The sequence below is a fragment of the Misgurnus anguillicaudatus genome, chromosome 3, assembly GCF_027580225.2.
Source record: "Misgurnus anguillicaudatus chromosome 3, ASM2758022v2, whole genome shotgun sequence".
Taxonomy (NCBI): domain Eukaryota; kingdom Metazoa; phylum Chordata; class Actinopteri; order Cypriniformes; family Cobitidae; genus Misgurnus; species Misgurnus anguillicaudatus.
Genome location: NC_073339.2, coordinates 43,647,501 through 43,660,481, shown reverse-complemented (window position 1 = coordinate 43,660,481; position 12,981 = coordinate 43,647,501). Strand labels below are relative to the sequence as shown.

The following is a 12,981-nucleotide window of genomic DNA, read 5'->3' as shown; positions in this document are numbered from 1 at the left end:
AAGAGTAATAAAAGCATCATCAAAGTAGTCCATGTGACATCAATGGGTCAGTTAGAATGTGTTGAAGCATTGAAAATACATTTTTGTCCAAAAATAACAAAAATTACGACTTTATTATTGTCTTCCCTTCCGTGTCTGTTGTGAAGGGCAAGCGCGAGATTAAAGTCACATGACTGCAGTGACACAGATGATGTGTTATCCTCAGACATGTTTGCAAAGTTTTTTTTACAGCGTGCGTCTCCGTCAGACAGTAAACGAAGCCCAGGCGTACAAAAAAAAAAACAGTCGGGGTGGACCAGATAACACGTCAGCCGCTTCGTACATCATCCGCATCACTGCAATCATGTGACTCTAGTAATTTTTGTTACTTTTGTGCAAAAATTTATTTTCAATGCTTCAACACATTCTAACTGACCCACTGTTTTTATTAACTTTCTGGACATGGACAGTATACCGTACGAAGATTTTTTTAATGAAGGGTCAACAAGCTCTCGGACTAAATATAAAACATCTTAAACTGTGTTCTGAAGTCATTAAAGACATTATTTTCATTTTTGGGTGAACTATCCCTTTAATGAGCAGCTGGTGCGCAACTTACGCGCTCCTCACACACAGAAACTGTGCGCACATTAAGCACTGTTGTTTGTGTTTCAACGGCTCAAAATCACTTGTTTTAAAACTGCGGTGCTTAAATTTGTGTACAATGTAAAGTTTTCATGACCACGCGCACAGCAACATGACGGGGTTGCGTAAACTTAATAGAGACGATAGTCCAAAATCTCTACCGGTTGACAAATTTCCAGTTTATCGTATCTACCGGTTTATCGCTCACCCCTAATACACACTGATTACGCATGTCACATATGAGTAACATTTCAGTAATGAAACATTCAGGTTTTCAAAAACTTGCTTTTTGTTTTATATCATATCTTTTTAGCTAACTGGTATCAATCTCAGGTTTATTCATTAGTTTGCAAGGAGATCTTCATTAAAGGGAAACCTACTTGAAAAAGTTAAGCAAGTTGTAGTTCTCATACAATATATGTGTATAAAAAAAGATCTTTCTAAAGACAAAAAAGTGTGCAATATCTTATAAAAGCAATTTATTTTCTATAACCATTTAGATTGCATGGAACTGAACAGAAATCAACTATAATAAGATTCATGAACGATTCACTACAGTTCAGAAGGATTAGACTTTTTATGGAAGATATTAGGAAAAGGCAGAAATGAAACAGCCACTGCTTACAATCAAACATGTATTTAAATCGGCTGGTGTCTCAGGAATCCCAAGAACCCTTCAATGCAAGGTCCTTCAGTGCATAAAACTGCCCCCTCCCCAAACCAAAACTTCCAAAAATGAAGCATTTGTTGTGAGCTCAGAATACATGAAGACGATTTTTGAACTGTTTTGGTCATTGACATGCCATAATACACGGAATAGTAGACCTATAGATGAATGTTATTCTGGATTGTCAGTGAATAGCCACCATGTTCAAACAAGACAAGGTGGCCGAGTAATGATTTGAACTGAAATATTGGGAAGTATATGGTAGATCCCTTTAGGGTCCCTGAGGGTGTAAAATAAGACATATCTGCGACATATGTAGAGTTCCTAAAAGATGGTTTTTATGAGATATTAAAGGAATCATGCCTTCTGAAATAAATATATGTGTATATATTTTAATTAATTTGGGCATAAAATAAGAAAAAAATCAAGTTGTGACCACCATCATCCTATGACCTCAGTCCTATTAAGAGCCTGTGGAGCATCATTATATGAAAGATCTGTAAGGTGGAGAGCACTATATTTTGAAACATCAACTCTGGAATGCAATACTAGCATCTTCATGTGAAATAAAGACAGAATCTATACATTATTATGTGTATAATAATTTGGAACAAAGTGTAGATCTCATGAAGATTTCAACAAAGCTGCGAACCGCAAGAATAATTTAATTATAACTCGTTTTGCATTGAAAGAAATCTCAAATTATGCAATATTTGAGAGGTGTTTATGAAGTAGTTTGCAATAATATTTCAATACCCAATCCGTATCTATTGATCCAAACATCAAAGATTTGAGATTGGGACCACCTACACCCTTTGTATGAAAATACAAAAGAGAGGGGGAATCATTCTTTATCATTTACCAGTCAAAATTGTAACTGAGACAAGATGATTTCCTTTAAAAACAAAGCATTGTTATGAAGTGCATATGCAGTGCCCCCTCCCTTCCGAACCATTAGGGGCCCCCTTGCTCTTAATTTCCAGAGCAATTCGAAGGCAGAACAAGCAAGCAGTCTGATCTCACGGTACTTTGATTGCTCTGTGCAAGTGATGCATGCCTTTGAACATGCTTATCGACATGCGTCTTGATATAATGGATATGGTTTTCTAATAAAGCCAGCGTCCGAAGCATACAAGACAGAAAAAACCCATGACTGCATGATCATATCATCGTATTATTTACTGCCATGCCAGCCACAAATCAAAGCTTGGCGAGACATGCAATGAGTAACACTGCCATTTTTGGTCCTTTAAGAACAATTCAATCAATGGTTCTTAAAACCGAAAGGTTCTTCAGATGTTTGAAGGAACACGCCGACTTTTTTGGGACTTTAGCTTACTCACTGTATCCCCCAGAGATTGATAAGTCCACATATACCTTTTTCATCTCCGTGCGTGCCGTAACTCTCTCTGACGCACCCACCGCTAGCCTAGCTTAGCACAACGACTGGAAGTAAATGGCTCCAGCTAGCATACTGCTCCCAATAAGTGACAAAATAACGCCAACAGTTTCCTATTTACAGTATATGTTGTGATTTGTATAGTCACAGCGTGTACAAATAACAAGATCATATGAGACACAGCCATCTTTTAACTGTATACATACTGGGAATTATATTCTCAGAAGAGGAAGCACTGCTACTTCGGTGGATTTATTAGCGCAACACTTGCGCAAACTCTCTGCTCCTCACCAAGGAGCTTCTCAGGTGCTGCGAGCAAATCAGTCCACCCAAGTAGCAGTGCTTTAAATCACACCATATAAATAAGAAAATGTTGGTGTTATTTTGTCACTTATTGGGAGCAGTATGCTAGCTGGAGGCATTTACTTTCAGTCTTTGTGCTAAGCTAGGCTAGCGGTGTGTGCATCAGACAGAGTTATAGGACGCACGGAAATGAAAAGGGTATGTATGTACTTATCTAACTCTGGGGGATACAGTGAATAAGCTAAAGTCCCAAAAAGTCAGCATGCTTCTTAAAGGTTCTTTATAAAACCATTCAGCAAAATAAGGGTTCTTCTAGGGCAGGGTTCCCCAAATCTTACCCTGGAGGGCCGGAGCACTGCAGGGTTTGACTCCAACCGGATCAAGCACACCTAAGCAAGCTAATCAAGGTCTTCATGATCACTAGAAAATCACAGGTGGGTAAGTTTGATTATGGTTGGACCTAAACTATGTGGTGCTCCAGCCCTCAAGTGGAAGATTTGGGGAACCCTGTTCTAGGGCATCATGAAGCACCTTTTATGAAGAGAGTAGCACAATACCCTAACCACCACCTAGTAATCCCTAACATCCACAAAAATTGCTAAAAATTACTCAGAGCACCTTACACTAACTACACTTGCATATTCTCTGGGATTGAACACAATCTGCTAATGCAATGCTCTACCAAATAAGCTACATGAACTACATAGTCCTAGCAAGCTGCTGCAACACTTTAATGCAATCCAGGCAAGCACCATGTCAAAAAATATAAAAATCTAGTTTGAAATATTAACCAAAGCCTAATTCCAATTCATCCGTGCTTCTTTCCATGGACGAATAATTAGAATACAAAACTCGCTGCCAATTTAGCAGCAGAAAGGAGCAAAAAATCATCTTGACTGACGGAGACCCAAATTTGCACAGCTCTTTGCCAATCCTCATCTCTCTTACTTCAGTGAGCAGCAACTGCAGAGCGATAAAAGAAAGGCCGCGTTTGCCTGCTTCAGCATGAGGGATGAGCTGGTGAGATTGGGTTTTGCTGTATCCAGGTGTTACATTGCGGGCCGGTACTGGAGCTGGGCCAGGTCATGTGCAGCTCAGACATCGGTAACTTGGAGCATATGGAAATACAGCTGGCTGTGCATATACGCCACGGCTGAGTAAGTCCACACATACACACATGCGGCACAGACGCCCGGGCCAGCAGAAGTGCTTAGCTCAGCGTTGTTTCGTGCAGAAATCCCTCAGCTGACACTCGCACGCATGCAGGAGCGTACGCTATGCTAAAGGCCGCGCTAACCTTTCAAACATGCTTTTCTGAAATTGAATAATAAGCATTAGCGAAATTCACCTTTTCCCAATCTGTTTCACGCCATGCATTGTGGTGTTGTATGTTGCACAACTTTGAACGAGTTTCTTACTGCAGCACTATAAAGAGTGATAGATTGAAGCTTGCATAAACCTTGATAAACAACGCCTCCTGTCGCTTTGCATTTCATGACCCATTTTGAGGCCGAATCGTCGCCGTCGGTGATTGATGGCTTCAGATGAATAAAGAGAAGAAAAGTGATGGGCTGTTTACAGAGGGAATATCGTCCTTCATTGTATCTCTCAAGGTCTGTTGGAACGCTTTCTTTAGCGGTATCGCAGAAGGACCGCTTTAAGATGACATGCTTACAATGACACCAAAACAAAGTGCATTGAATTGCGATAACAAAAAGTGGTTGCCTAGCGACATATGCCATCATTTAAAAAAAAAGAAATCATCTCAGGCAAGAGAGATCGAATATCATTGAAAATGTTTACTTATTTTGGTGTGTTTACTTAAAGGGGACTTTGTACAAGACTTTTTTAAGATGTCAAATAAATCTTTGGGGTCCCCAGAGTAAATACGTGAAGATTAAGCCCAAAATATCATATATATAATTTATTATAGCAAGTTAAAATTGTTGTAGGTGTGAGCAAAAATGTTCAGTTTTGGGTGTGTCCTTTAAAATGCAAATGAGCTGATCTCTGTATTAAATTGTAGTGGCGTGGTTGGATTGTGCAGATTAATGGGTGGTATTATCCCCTTCTGACATCACCAGGGGAGCTAAATTTTTTACATGCGTGCAGAGAATGGTTTACCAAAACTTAGTTACTGGGTTTATCTTTTTCACATTTTCTATGTTGATAGTGGCGTGGGGACACAATTATAGCACTTCAAAAAGTCAGATTTCATGGTATGTCCCCTTTAACACACCATCTTCGGTATTTGGGGGATCCTTAGTTTATGGTTAAAATGTTGCGTTGTTGTTATTTTACATTGAAGTATGAGATTTAGAAGTTTAAAACTATTTTTTATTTTACTTCTCAAGTGTAACATATTTCTGAATAAAAAATATATTCAATAAGGAAAAAAGTAAAAGATTTTATGAAAAGTGCTCTTTTTTTGACAATGTTGGGGGATTAAAAAAGTTGAAAGTAAGGCACAATACGTAACTTTGCCACAAAGATTCGCATTTTTAAAACGTTACGAAGGCAAAGCTTGATGACTATGACGGAGAGTGGAATGATGGGAGATGTCATTTTCACCATCCATGTATGAAATTTACAAGCGGAAACCCGAGGAAAGCGTGTATATTACTTCATTGATAGGTGACGAAGACAGACCATTATTTAAAATGTGAATTTCTCTGGATTTTTAAATCCTTAGGAACTTTTTGGATAATGTAAGTACAGAACTGCATGAATATTTTTTTTGGATATTATATTACAAACATTTTACATATAGTCCCTTTAAGTTTTTTAGGGATGCAGCGCACGTATTTTTAGAAGTAATGTGCGCCAGTGAATCTCACAAAACGTGAATTCGAAGCGAAATAGTTTGTATTTATGTCGACTTGAAGTGAATCACCTTCCTAAAAACTTCCCACATAACGTTGAGATCATTTGCATGTCTTTTCCACGTTAGCGTCGGTCCAATCATTCCTACCCCTGCGCTGCTTTGTGAAAGTTTTAAATTCCGTCTTAAATGAAGGGAAAATCGCTGTCAAGCTGTGCGCGCGAGAGGGAGGAGAAAACCCACGGTTCTACTCGGCCTGTTAATCAAAGACTGGAGTGCCAGAGCCGTGTCTCCCGTCTGCGCTAGATCCAGGACTCATACATAAAGATGCTTCACTTTGCTCCACAGCTCTGGGTGCTGACACTTACTCTGGAGACCTACGACAAATGAGTGCAGCGTCTTCCGTCTCCTCTTTCATCAGATGCTAACCTTTTCATCACCCTTCAATGTGGCAGCCATCACGGGCAATCATCTGGCCCCAGTCAGATTAATGATCTCAGCGCCTGGAGTGGGTTGCCTACTCGCTGCTGTAGTGCAGGAGTCTAATTGGATTGCTAGGGGTCAGTTTGACTATTGTTACAGGGTGACCCTGACACTCGCGTACGAGCTCTGTAGTGCCAGGACTGTTGTTATTGGGGAGATAAGAGTCACATGTGTCAAATGAACTGGAGAGCAAAGTTTTTGTTAGGGTGAGTGAAAAGATTTGATGTTTTGACACCATTGTGATAAAGGTGTGGCCTGGGGTACCTATATTGCCAGTGTTGGGTAATAGGGTATATCTATAGTGCAAAAGTATAATTGTTGTAGTATGGCATACAATGATGTGAACGATTCATAAAGTTGCTTGTACTTAATAAAACAAAACAAAACAAAAACAATGTACTATCAGTGTTCCTGTAGCTCAATTGGTAGAGGATTGCTTTAAAGGGAGACTCCACTTTTTTGAGAATAGGCCCCTTTTTAGCTCCCCTAGAGTTAAACACTTGATTTTTACCATTTTGGGATCCATTTAGCTGATCTCCGGGTCTTGCGATACCACTTTTAGCATAGCTAAGCATAATCCATTGAATCTGATTAGACCATTAGCATTGCGCTCTCATTTCAGCGTAATAATCAAGGACTATGCTGCCGTAACATGGCTGCAGCAAGCGCACCAAAACTAGTCCCCATGGTAACTTTCAATAGCAGGGGACTATTTTCAGGAACTGCGTAATATTATTACGCCTGTTGCCACCATGTCATAGCAGTAAAGTCCTTGATTATTGTGCCAGAATGAGAGTAAAGTTCTTAGCCATATCAGCCTAGAAAATGGCAACACTTAATATGTTCATTGGTCTTAGTACACAATGTAACTACAGAAGAGTCAAGTTTTAAATAGGAAGAATATCGAAACTCTTTGGTCATTTTTGAGCCTGATGCTAATGGTCTAATTAGATTCAATGGATTATGCTAAGCTATGCTAAAAGTGTTACTGCCAGACCCGGAGACTGTAAGTCGCTTTGGGTAACAATGTGTGCCAAATGCATAAAAAGCATTAAAGACACAATTTACAAATTATCGGTGTTCTTTGGGAACCAAACATACAACGTTTGCACTGCTAGTAAAAAATCCAAAACGAATGCCGTCAATTTATCAATTTTAAAATTTACCACTGTACTTGGTGTCCAAACATACTGCCAAAACGCATAAAAATAAGCACACCAATGCTCCATCCAACTTAATACGTTATTGTAAATGTAATGATGTTATATAGTTGTGTTTTTTATAATAATATTGTAACATGATGCTTTTTAAAGTAACATTCCCCAGTACTGTTTAATCTTGAGTGAAATCCATCTTGTGTCATTTATTCAGTTTTGCATCATTTTCCATCATCTCGCCACTATCTGTGAATACAGTGAAATGCTACTTCCATAAACTCAACACAAAATTGACGTATAAAGTTTCCTGCCGCCTACCGAATCCTATTTATGACAATTGCTACGCAACCGAATGCTATTTATGACAAGAGTGTCATGCAACAGCCAAATACAACCGCGTTCTTAAGTAATCTTGAGAAAGCGCCATATGTCTGCTTCGCAGGAGCCAAGACGAGCGACTTAGCTACTGATGAAACTTTGCCGCGGGCTCTGCTTTCACACCTCGGGTCCACCTGCGGAAGTGAACCTGTCATAAGGTACATCGAGATATCTTGGTCTAGGCACTAATGATATCTCTGCATATTTAAAAGCGTTTCACTTCTTTTAAGAATCTTTCCGTGGGCCGTGCTCGTATTTCGAATAGCAGCTATGCGGTCTGCATGACAACTGTATTCTAATAACTCCTAGAATCGACTCATGAGATTGAGAGCGCTATTGCTTTGTCTTTTTCAATTACCGATGGTTGTCTGTAGCAATGGGATCAGCGCTCCGATGTTATCTCGAGCAACCAGATAATTTCAGCTCCATTACACGGTGCGTTATCCAAAAATCTGTCGCTGGTTTGGATGATAAATGAGGACTGTGATGTTGTTAATACGAGCCAGCGCATCTGATAATGTAGAGAGCTCAATCTCGGAGAGTGCAATCAAGCAGAGAGTGTGAATGGAGTCTGGATAGGGTGCGAATGGACAAATTTGGTTTGGAATAATTGGTTAAGATGCAAGAATGCACTAGCAATCACCATAGGGATAATTTCATAGCATTAGAAAGATATGAGATCTTCTGCTCCTGGTTTTCTATGGGCTCTAAAGAGTCACTTTATCGGTAAGAAGTCAGCCAGAGGACAGCGCGTCTCCAAAGCCGTCCCATGAATTATTCTTAGGAGATAAACTGTATTTGTGTGTTTTACTAAATGATCCGTATGGTCTGTCTTCAAGCATCAAGATGTAGGCCATGGAGCCATGCGATCCAAAAACCACTTTGAGATTTCACGGTGACGTGCCTTCGAGAGAGGCTCAGGTTTGGCTCTCTCCCCGGCGGCTCACTTGCTCTCTGTAGAAGGTAGCTGTGGTGCTCAGAGAATTACATAACACACATTTCAGCAGTCATCACCTACAGTAATGGCTTCATGGGCCAATACAAGGAGGCGGATATGTGAGACCTAACAGCCACTGCCTGGACTGGCCTGAGTTTGGCTTGAAGATAGTTTTGTGGGGTACAAAAACAATTAAGAGGAAGGAAGTAATCGAAAATGCATTTTTTCCGCAATCTCATTTTCTTTACGGCTTTGGGCAGGCGGGGTTTTAGCGTGTCACAGATTTGGATGCGAGAGACTGCAGCACAGAATATGCATGCTTGGCACTTTTGCACCATGCCGCCTGTCAATCCTCATAAGCATGCGACCGCAGGAGCCGCTCTGCAGCTTGGCCCATCGTGCTGTGACTTGGGAAAGATTTTGAAGGGGTTGCGATAAGAGCACTGAATCAGTAGTAGGGATGCGGATATTTTTCATTCAAATTGCGGTTTGGCTAGACGTGAGGTACGGGTTAAACTTGCTTGGGTTTATTCTTAGACTTTACTCCCGACTTTTCCTTGGGGCATTTAGTCAAGAAAGCAGCGTAATGACTTTAGAGAAACATTCCTGTAAGTAGTTGACACTGTGAAACACACAATGTGCTGTCTTAGCACAGTGCATTAGGCTCTTTGGAGAGTCATTACAGTATCAGTTACAGAGTATGCCCTGGCCTGAGGCTGTTAGAAGAAAACGTCTGTGTTGGATCTGAGCTCGTGAAGAAAACATGTTCCCAACCACATCCTAATGTGGGGATCTAAGAATCTCTCTTATCCTAGGATTAGCACATAAATTAGACCTAATAAAGACTGCTGTAAGTGATATTTTCCATTTGTGCTTGTCAGTCATAATTCTTATGCTTATTAGTGATACGTTGCCTGCCGTACGAGAACTCATGCAGGAACAGCTGGGAAGGATCATTAACTAGCATCATAAAGTGACTCAAATCTCATGCTGTGGGAGAAAAGTACTATTTTTGACGACAACTATTAACATTTTTCATAGTCTTGTAAAGCATATGCTACTTGTTAGGGCTCGGGGGCATGACGGGATCTGTCAGTAGGGTAGAGATTTTGCAGAAATTTAATGCGCAAATTGAGTTTAGTTGTTTGTGATTGCCAAACATCATCAAAACTTGCTGCATTAATAATGTCACAGCGGTGCCTACACTACATTCGCAATTTTACAGTGTCTTTTACAACATGTGGCTCATTAAGTCAGATTTTAAGGTCTTATAATATTAGTTCTATCATTGAAGTCTTATTTTATGAATAATCTTATCTTGGAATTCACTTGGAAAAATAGACATCACTACATGCTTATTACGTTGCGTTGTGCTCAAAAACATAATAGGGTTACTTTGATTTACAATTAACTCTACTGTTATGGAAGATTTTCGTCATATTGGCACCTTTTACTACATTAAACATCTTATTAAATGCATTCTGCTCCTTTTATTCCAGATTTTTTTCCAAGCATTTCAAGGTCTAAAAATATCAGACAATTGAAATGAAAGCGATGAGAACAAAAGACATTTCAAGTTCCCCGAAGTCCCAAAATAGATGCTACGAGAAAGAAGCACTCCAGAATAGTCCAATGTGCCACCGTATCCCATGTGATCCAAAATGGTCATTCAGTTTAGATGGTAGCGGATGCCCTTATGTTCCAATATCGCAGTCACCCTTCTCCACCGGACTAGGTAAATCACACTGACGGCCTTTTCAAGGTGAGACTTTTTTGGATATCCTCTGTCAGCTCTATAATGGTTGATGGAGGTGCTTCAGGCAAGAACTTGTATATTGTGGCTGTGCAATCCCTTCTTAAGAGTTTTCGATATTTCCTCTTCTGATATGGACCCACACAATCTTTTGAATTTGTCTTTTAATATCAATAGTACAACACATCTGCAGTGTTCCGGTGAAAAGACCCATCAAATGTCAAAACAAAGGCCTGGACTTATGATTGCAGGCATGTCATGATTTTGGAGATGTGTGCACTAAAGGTCAACACAATCACAACCATCAACAATGGGATCTAGCGATTCAGAGAATAATAAATGTTGTGGTTTTATCAAAGCCTGCTAGACAGTCTTGCTTGTTCTGGCCTATTTCTCTCCATTTATGGGGGATTACACGGTTTGTGAGCAATATTCTTCAGTCTGGCCTTAGGCTCACTTAGCACTATAGAGCACCTAGGACACACAAGCTATATTGAGGTCAAATGTCAGTCTTTGAGCATTTCTTATTCATACAGTTCATTGCGAGTCAATTGCAAAGCCAAATGCTGCTTTCTCTACATGCACCTCATCCTGCAACTATGGGTAGTACACAGAAAATGTCAACTGTGTTGTTTCAACATGTCTAGTTCGCATAATGGGACACAACTTCCACATTTCTTATCATAAAACAACCTTGTTTGATTATGTTTAATAAATTGACAATATGAAAGAGAGGGAGAACCTTGATAAAGTGTCACACTGCAAATTTGCCACTGTTTGACATATATGTCAACTACTCAAATACACACTTGTGGTAACTCCGAACCTAAATCTAACTTGATGACATATACTGCATGGCCATCTATCAAAACTATGCTTGAAGCATAACAAACAGATAACTAACCAATAGTCTATGGCACTAGTCTGGAAAGAATGCACGAATGCATTGCATGAATACTAATGCAATCACAACCACAAGCATGGCAAACATGGCCGAACAATCTAACAGTCAGTGCACGGTGCAAACGCGTAAAAAGGCAATGCGCCGGCACCATCGGACCATGCGTTACCCCTTCAGCACTGCGGAGAGCGCAACTCTGCGCAAAGCATGCTTGCATCCATGCGCTCTCGACGCAGTCTCATACTACAGTCATCACTCACATGTGCACGCTGCAAACCATTTCTGTGCAGTAAATGGATTTCATAAATCTCAAATGGTTACAAACGCGCTCCGGTGCACAAACCGATGACCATGTGGATGTCAGTTTGCTTTGTCTACGCGCCGCATGGCTTCATTCTCCTCGTGCATGAAAAGTGGCATTCTCGTCAAAAAATGGTTTTTTATGCATAAAGCTTTTCACAGTTTCATGCAAATGCACGCTGTGCACTTCTGTCACGCGCATTTAACTTCCAGGCAGGTTATAACTCAATCACGCGCGTGCATTTATATATAATGCAGTAGAGTCGAGTCTGTAATACCAAGAGGACTGGAAAACATCGATAGGACAGATGTGGATCTATAATTCAAAAAGTCTCTGCTTGTATTATTCAGATCTCAATTTCCCAGCTTGTCTGGCTACACTCTTGATGGAAAGAAGTGACAGTCTGCGCGTGACAAGAAAACATTAATGACACAAGTAATTCCATCAAACAATACAATATGTAACGCAAATGAGCTATGGTGAGCTTACTTAAAATCGTGCAAATACGAGAAATGCAATTAATGTAATAAGCTACACGTCTCTGGAAGTTGCGCGCGCACGCACGAGCGCACTGACAGGCGACAGCGCGCGATGAAAAAGTTTTAATAAATTGCATTAAGCTATTCACCTGCTGCCAGTTTTCCTCCAGCGACGGCATCGCTGAGAAGTAACCGGTGTCGTGAACGAGTTGAAGTTCTTGAAAAATACTGTAGTTGGCCAGAACATCCATGTTTTCGCAGCTATACGGCGCGTTCGTGAGACTTTGATTCTCTGCGCGTGGAATCCGCGTTCGCTTCAGCTCGTCCGACTGAAACATTCAGATCAGTCGCGATAGGAAACGTCTCGGTTAACTGTATTAAAATATATTTCGTGAAAGATCCATCCGCCCGGGTTTGTTTTCTTCTTAAAATGTGAGCGGTAGACGCACCAGCATCACGCGCTCACAGGTTACCGTATCAGTCAGTCAGTCAGAGTGTGGAGCCAAAGCAGCGTCTGCGGATGCTCGGGAATCGAGGAGGCGTGTTTAACTTGTCAATCAACTTTGTGCGTAACCATATAAGGACAAAAGGGGTGAGAACTTTGCTGGCGATTCGCGAGGGTGGGGCTAAACTTGGATAGTGGGAGGGGTTCGATGCCATGCCAGATTACTGGTTGGTTTTTGGGATTGTCACTCACAACGTACCCACCTCGCTATTTTTAGAAGGCTATATAAAATGAAAAGCAGTGTTTGGCTCTCATTTGAAGCGAAAGCTTTAC

At 40.5% G+C, this 12,981-nt stretch overlaps 1 protein-coding gene across 2 annotated transcripts in view; it reads right to left on the bottom strand.

Annotated features, from left to right (window-relative positions):
• Positions 1-12,716, bottom strand: part of klf7a (Kruppel like factor 7a) — a 56,852-nt gene extending 44,136 nt beyond the window's left edge. For both annotated transcript variants that reach the window (XM_055206127.2, XM_055206128.2), the window contains exon 1: positions 12,353-12,716. In XM_055206127.2, coding sequence (XP_055062102.2) covers positions 12,353-12,541 — 189 coding nt within the window. In that variant the 5' untranslated portion in view covers positions 12,542-12,716. The remainder of the gene's footprint in view (positions 1-12,352) is intronic.
• Between the last annotated feature and the right edge of the window lie 265 nt (positions 12,717-12,981).